This window comes from Poecilia formosa, unplaced genomic scaffold (genome assembly GCF_000485575.1).
Source record: "Poecilia formosa unplaced genomic scaffold, Poecilia_formosa-5.1.2 Scaffold284, whole genome shotgun sequence".
Lineage (NCBI taxonomy): Eukaryota > Metazoa > Chordata > Actinopteri > Cyprinodontiformes > Poeciliidae > Poecilia > Poecilia formosa.
This window is the reverse complement of record NW_006800223.1, coordinates 314,560-322,437: the sequence shown is the minus strand read 5'-3', so window position 1 is coordinate 322,437 and position 7,878 is coordinate 314,560. Positions and strand designations below refer to the sequence as shown.

At 41.2% G+C, this 7,878-nt stretch overlaps 1 protein-coding gene across 4 annotated transcripts in view; it reads right to left on the bottom strand.

Annotated features, from left to right (window-relative positions):
- Positions 1-58: 58 nt before the first annotated feature.
- The window catches only part of ptprz1b (protein tyrosine phosphatase receptor type Z1b), a 60,015-nt gene continuing 52,195 nt past the window's right edge, over positions 59-7,878 (bottom strand). For 3 of the 4 annotated variants that reach the window (XM_016681512.1, XM_016681513.1, XM_016681514.1), the window contains 8 exons: positions 7,111-7,257; positions 6,939-7,032; positions 6,507-6,580; positions 5,744-5,872; positions 5,518-5,670; positions 5,297-5,439; positions 5,089-5,224; positions 61-4,231 (listed from right to left, as the gene is read on the bottom strand). In XM_016681512.1, the coding sequence (XP_016536998.1) occupies positions 4,088-4,231; positions 5,089-5,224; positions 5,297-5,439; positions 5,518-5,670; positions 5,744-5,872; positions 6,507-6,580; positions 6,939-7,032; positions 7,111-7,257 (1,020 nt within the window). In that variant the 3' untranslated portion in view covers positions 61-4,087. Of the gene's footprint in view, positions 4,232-5,088; positions 5,225-5,296; positions 5,440-5,517; positions 5,671-5,743; positions 5,873-6,506; positions 6,581-6,938; positions 7,033-7,110; positions 7,258-7,878 lie in introns of all 4 variants that reach the window. The other variant, XR_001664683.1, reaches the window with a different exon arrangement.

Below are 7,878 nucleotides of genomic sequence, written 5' to 3'. Positions count from 1 at the left end.
AGCTGGTGTAGATTAAAACTGACAATATGTAAAACAAAAGATAAATCTGAGACAAAACTGTTGAAACAAATCTTTTTAATTTTATGGTTTGACATAAACACTTCCCCAGTTTTTAGCTGGAGGTCAAAGGTAAAAGACACGAAGCTGCTACAATAAACAAGAGGGATAAAAACGTACTCCAGAACATTCCATTAAAACTATAGTCATAATCAACATTTCCAGGCTAAGTTTATCAAATAGAATCCACAAGTATGCTCTTGGAAATGGCTAGAAAAATCAGCTTGTATAGTAAAATAGAAAACTATATAAAGGTACAGTATAAACATACAGTAATTTGGCCTTGAAAGGGGTATTTACATGCAGAAGGTGAAACGGATCAGGATCACAGTCTGTTGAGCTCGATGTAACATCAGTGACTTTCCTGCATCTTTACAAAACTGCAACAGTTGTAGCAGGTTTCCGAGGGAACGGCTGGAATTATTAGTTTTCTTTTTGTTTTTTTTTTGTTTTTTTTTTGCTCACGTCGAAGAGAAAATATAAAAATTGGTCTCAGACTGCTACTTGTGCTGCTTGGATTTCTTTTTAAGTGTTCAGCAGGCGGAGTCACAGCAGAGTAGGTGTTGAAATGAACCAAAAGAGGTTTGATGTACAGTAATGTGATTTACAAAAGGCACTGGCAAGGAGACAAAGTAAGCAAAAACAAAGTGTAGCTGATCTCATATCCGCCGCGTCATGATTTCTGCTCTTATCTGTGTCTCATTTCTACAGCTTCAGTCTGCTATCAGAGGCCTGAAAACCCTACAGAGAAAAACAGATTAGCAAAAGAAATAAAATAATAGGGAATGGAAAGATTTACAGGATACACTTGAAACCAGAAGTTTACATACATTTTTCTCCTCACTGTCTAAAGTTAAATCAGACTAAATGTCTCTTGTTTAAGGTCAGTTAGAGTCATCAAAATGATTTCTATTTGCTAAATGCCACAAAAGTAGCAAAATATGCAAGATTTATTTTATCTTTTTTAATTGCAAGCATACCCACATTTCTTCTTTATTTGGCAGCATTGCCTTTGAACTGTTTGGTCATTCACATTAGTTGGCTGGAATTCTGGCTCATTCCTATCAGATACCAAAGAAAATAAAGTTATGGTTCAGTGTATGAAAACTTCTGGTTTCAGCTGTAAAATGATCTTGACATTTCTCTAATCTCTCTTACTCAGTTAAATACACAACAGCAGATATAAAAGTCTACACACCCCCTGGTAAAACGGCAAGGTTTTTGTGATGTAAAACAAAATAAATTCCTCCAATCATAAATCATTTCAAAACTTTTTCCACCTTTAATATAATATAAAGATATCATGTGGAAAAACTGTGATGGGAGAAATTATGCAAAGTTTTAAATTTCTGTCAGTTTGGAACCTAATTTTCTGTATCACTTCAGAAAACAAAAGTTATGTATAACAAAAGAATGACTTCATGGAAAAAAAAATTGCTTTGGACCAAGCAAGAGTATAAAACTACATTTGACAGAAACCATTTGTGTTGCCAAGGGTTGCCATGTCAACATTTGACTGATGGACATCAAATTAAAATGTGCTTCAGGACAGGTTAGGGTAAAGGTGTGAACACTTAAAGGTGGAAAAATTTTGAGGTCGTTTCTCATCATCTCATTTTTTAAAATTATAACCAGGATTTTTAACAGGGGGGATCTATTGTCTGCATATCCAGGTAAGGTACTAGAGCTGTTTTTGGTTACCAATCTGTGACTAACCTCTTTATCAAACAATAATGAATCACCATTTAAAAAGAAACCATCCTGTTTAGATGTGGTAAATTCTGCGTTGTTAGGCATGTGTTAGGCATTTTGCAGTTTTTCACCACAGGTCAAAGGTCAGATCAGACAATACAATTTTCATTTAGACTCTTCTCACATTGTAACTCCTGATCTCATAAGTATTTACGAGAGCTTTAAATGACGCAACAGTGGGACCTGAAATAACTGAAACGCCTTTGAATTCTTTAAATGTTGGGCAAACATCATGGCTTCACTTTGATACGTCTGTTTCATTATCCTCAGTAGATGGCATAAGGAGAACCAAAGAAAAAATATATTCTTAAATGAGGACCCAAAAGTTTAAGAATATTACATATCCTTGTGGAACTTCAATAAGTATCTGCTTTATATCAGTAGCGTCTGAAGAGACATGGCTTTAGCAGCTTTTGGTTCTCTAGCAAACATCGTGGTTCACCTCAGATGTTTTTAGACATTGATAAATTCTGTGTCTTGAACTTTGTTACTGAGACACCGTACATATACCCCCCACATCTGCATCATTGTTATAGAATCTGCATCAACAGCATTACCTAATCTCATACTCCACAATGCAGGCGCTCTGTCTGCACTGACGAATAGTCATTCACCACAGCATCCTGAATGTCTGAAATGGCTCCAACAGCAGGGCAGCCTGGCCCCCTTTTTCTTGATTCAGACTAAGTTTGGTCAGGCGACCATTAAATGAGGGGACTGGGACAGAGACTGACAGAGACAAAACGTTACTCACTTCAGCCCCTTCTCCATTTGCGTGGCTCTAACCGGTTCTTCGCCAGTCAGACCTAGCCAGATTCATCTACATTAGCAGATCCTGCGGCGTTTGTTTTTGGGAACCACTTCTAGAATGGAGTAGCAGGTCCTTGATTGGCAACAAACTTCATCTGTTGACTGGCCCATGGATTTACGTCAGCAAACCCTTCTCAACCACCATTTTGAATCCAGGATGAGACCATAGTTGTTGGCGAGATGGTCAGACCTTCTGGTCCAAATGTTTTTAGCAATTGTGATGGAAGAGAACACGCAGCTTCAACCGAACGCAACAAATATATCTGGAGATTTTGGAGAAATTGGCCCTTCAAGGGTATAAATGACATTGTGGGAGTGTCGACCACAGCTACTGTATGCTCACACCCCACCTACTTTCCCACCCACATAGTAAGGAACATGATGCCAATGGAGAAGGACCCAACTTTGGTTAGAACCTAACCAGATATTAACCAGCTAGTGAGATTTGACAATGGAGAAGGGGCTTTTATCTTTCCGCAGTAGCAAATGGACAATTTTACACCCTCTAAGCCAATACAGTTGGGCTATACACAACAAAATACCAGGACAGAAGCTTCAGTTCTTCATGTTTAGACCAACGTAAAGCCCTTTTTTTAGCAATGCAAAAGCACTCAGCAGCATAAAAAACAGCGACAGCAGCCTTAACATTTAGAGAATTCAAACAGCATGGCTTCCTTTTAGATACTTTCATATCTCACTCCAACAAAGGTAAAAATACACCCAGAGAGAATGCTAACAGACTGTTTGGTTAATCCTGTGAGGAAAATAAAGTTTAACTGTAGGTGCGTTCACATAGCGTGATGTCACTGCAAACATTTTCATGATAGTTTTTAAAACATGTGTATTAGGCCTCTGGTTAATTCAAGATTGACTGAAACTATAGTTGAAGGTTTGGCTAGTTGCCACTAAACATTACAACTCTGTCATAACCTTTGACCTGCACTGTATCTTCGAAACATGTTAATGCTATAATCAGACCTTTTGGAATACTGCAGTATTTTACATGGGATGACAGTTTTTCTGTTGCTTTCAAGGCATAAGCATGAACAAAATATAAACATTTCAACCTATTAATTTATTATCCATGATTATTAAAAGAAACTTTAGGGTTAAAGTTGACAACAAAATCAGTAAAGTCATTGCGTCCAATTGGTGCCCGGGAAACGTGGGATGTTCATCATATGATGAACTGCTGCTTTCTGTTTTCAGATTATAAAATATGTAAAAAAAAAAATAAAAAAATGATGAATGAGCACTTTAAATAGCAAACAGCTTTCTAGGTGTTGCTGTATCTCAATTTCCCTGTGATGAGCTTTACAGTTTTTGAAAAGCTCATCACAGGTATTATAAGAGTATTATAATAAATTGTTAAATTTGACCAAGTGGACATTAAAGCATTATGATGCTCACTTTCCACAGTCATGACCGGCCCAGGCATCCATCCCAGCATGTGGGAGTTTGGGCGGGGCTACATGAGCGACTCCAGGCTCTCTGTGGCGTTGGACTGGCCCAGCGGTACCGACCCGTTCGTCTCTGGACTCTGCAGGGCTCTCTGGTCCTCCTGGCTGCTCACCAGGCTCAGCATGGCTCGGTACAGATACTGGTACTGCTCCTGTGGGTTGGGCCGGGAAGAATCACAGTTTCTTATGTAACAAAAATTACACTGATTTTTAGATTTACTTTTTTATTTTGTGTACAAACATGTAAATTCCATAAATTGTTTATGTTCTGGTGGCAGTAAAGTTTAGGATAGCTCTATATCAGTGGTTCTAAACCTGGGTTCGATCGAACCCCAGGGGTTCGGCGGAGGTAAAGACACACTGTGTAAAGTCGTGATGACGCGCCGCTTTGCCATCACTTGCTGCAGAGGATCACGTTACATTGCTGAGCCAATCAGAGCTGTGGAGGAGCACTGACTGAAGGAGTTCCACTCTCAGCATGGATTTGAACTTGTGTCTTTAATTACTTCAGCAAAGCTCACCGTTTTTACCAAATTCTGTAGCTTTCGGTGTACTTCTAAATCTGCTCCTTAATCGCATCTTTTCGGGGTTGGTACTGCCTCTAGTGGCGTGGGGGTGGTAACACAATATAATTATATTACTAAATCAGAATACCGCAAATTGTTTATTATTTATTATTAATTTTTTATTCTCTTAAGAATGTAGAGCTAATTAAATGATCTAAACAAGACCTTAAAGTGGTTCCAGTTTCTCTTGATGGCCAACCTGTTGAAACTGTGGCAAATTTTAAATACCTTGGGTCATTCCTGGACATTCAGCTCAACTTTGCTGAAAACACTGACTATATTTTGAAGAACTGTTCTCAGAGACTCTACCTTTTAAGAAGACTTGGTGATCTTGGGGTGACCCAACTAGACTCTAGTGACCCAACTAGAGTCACCCCAATGTCTTGAATTTGGGGGAGGAAAAAAAGTCATCTTCCACAACTCAGCGCCTCTACAGTACTTACGATGTCATTGAAAACCCCAGGTCTCATGAGGTTGGTCATCCGTGCCACCATGTAGACGTCCACGGCTCCCTCCTCCTCCAGCTGGCTGAACAGGGTGCTGAGGGCACAGAACAGCCCTGATGTAGCTCCTCCCAACCTGCACACAAACACACATTTAGTTCCTGAAAGGAATCCGACCGTTCAGTAATCCTCTCTGTGTTTTACTCACGGATCGTGAACGACTACGGGTTCCTGTGAGTGTCTGCTGCGCTCTCTGACCATGCTGATGAGGTCGAAGCTGTTTCTGATGGGACTGTCTGGGTTAGGCCAGCAGGGGGTGCTGTACTGACGTACGTGTAAGATGCAATCATTCTGCGGGGAGGCATGGACACTGCATCAGGAATCATTCTGTTGGGGGATTTGATAGTAACGTGTGTGAGAGTTTATCACCTGAGGAGACTGGATTGTAAAATCCTGCACAAAAACCCTTTCATCATTGGTCAGATGTACAAGCTCCTCCCCGGTGTGAGACACAGTGAATCCATCAAAGATCAATGGCAGGTCTTTACTAGGCCAGTAGACACAGCAGTCCCTCTTTTCATTCTAGAAAATAAAAACATGAACGCAGCTGCATTAAAGGAACTCATTTAAAAGGCAGAGTGTGAGCAGGTCGTACCTGATTGTGTGTGTCCGGCAGACAGATAACTGTGTGTGTGTTGTGCTCCCAGATCATTCTCCAGAAATCCTCCACGGTGCTGCTTATAGGCGTCTGACTCACTATGAAACCTTTACAGCAGTGGTGTCCCTGTAAGAACTGGAGCTGTAACACTGAAGAACTCCGGGGGGTTTTAAAAACGGCAACCAACAGAGAGGCATTTAGAGAAACACGAGGGCTTTACTGACATTTAGAGATCAAAACGCAGATGCCTACGGCGCGGCATTATGGCCAAAATGAAAACTACTGCACACTCAGCAGTGGCTACTCCCTTGTCATAGGTGGCTATATCTTTTTTGAAGCTAGCTACTGATCTGATTTGTGATCGGCCAACACTGGTAACTGAGTGACCGGCGCTGGCAGATCAGAAAGAGAGGACTCATTTGCATTAGCATTGGAGAAGCTAATTATTAGCATACTGAGGCTAGTCACCCACTGGATTGCCTACTTCCTGTGTCCATTAGCATTGGATAGGCTGGTGTTAGCATATGTTCAGTTACCAATGAGATGGAGAAATGCCAGATGTTAAGTTTGTAATATTATATATTGTAAATATTAGTACAATCCTGTTTTACACCAACTGATCCACAATAGGATGATGTCACCTCTGCTCCTCCGAATACCAAAGCAGAACTACCATTGCTACTTATACTGCAGCTCTTCAGAATAATCCTCCTAAATATTACACACGACAGTGTTAAAGTAACAGTAAAAAGTCACTCACCGTTACATAGGAGGCATTGATGTAGCCAGTGGAGTTGGATTCTGAAGCCGCCAGAGAGACTCTTGATCTCTCCACTAGACAACAGAAACATAAGTTCACAAGAAACCAAACCGTTGTTTTGCTTAATTGATCTTTTACATTATTTTGACATGCATTCACTTTAAACACCATCATAGCTGCCAACTCTCACTGTTCTGCAGTGAGACTGAAGCTTGTCCTTCAGGTTTCACTCTGCCCAGATCAATCTCGCTCTACATAAGCAAACTGTCAACCATGCAAAACATGGATTCTACCCTGCTATTTGGTCTCACAGATCCCACTTGGGCTTCTGTTCTTTTTCCAATGGTACATCAGAAATATCACCATATTACATCCAGCTATGGTTACTGGAAAATGTGGCGGTACACATGGGTTCTTTTAAGTCTAGTTTACCAGGCATCAGCGCTCTTGCTCTGTTCCTCTCAGCGTTGCCATCCTTCAGGGCAGTGCTGTAGTCTGCGTGCTTTGCCTGGCGCTGACTTATCAGCTGAAAGGTCGAGAGGAACGGTTAGCTTCAGAACAATCGCTTAGAACCAATGGAAAAGGAATCAAATGAAGGCCCCACCTTGAACTGTTTGTCCATGCGCGTTCTTCCTGTGGCGCTTGGGATCAGGAGGTTAGAGACGTAATTGTGGAGAAGGTCAGAGGTGACTGACGTGTCCCGACTCAGGATGGCCTCCACCAAAGCGTCATGAATGAACACATACTGCTCCTGGGAAATATGGAGGAACAATGAAACTGAAGGTTTAGAACTTTATTGTGATGGCCAGGTTGGGTTAAAACCTTAACAGTGAGTTTTAAATATCAGACATTTACCCCAACATAGGATGACGGCTGGGCAAGCTGACGTTCTCAGTCTATGTCCCCCTGTCACATTATTGCCTGTCACCCAAGTGTGTGTTTACACCTGACACATTTGGTGTGGATCAAACAACTGAAACCACCTGAAAAAATGGGTCACGGTCCGGTCCAAACAAACTCTGTGGTTGGCTTCTGTTGTGCAGACAGACCTGCATCAGTACGAACCAACTCCAGGAAACATGGACTGCCGTTGCTATGGATCATGCATTAGCCATTCAGTGTTGCTAACACTACTGCTGCATGGATCGCCCTGAACAAACAAGCGGACCAAAGCTGGATTCCCCTGGTGGAAATACACCTTTAATCTGACTCTAAGCTATGCTGTGTGCACTGATGAAGGTACACTCACCTCGGCATTATGGATGTTTGAAACTGAAACTGACAGCTTGACCTACTTTCTGATTAATTTGGCCAATAATTATTTGGCCACTTGGGGCATTCATGGAACCTTGAAATGTTACTGCCAGATAGA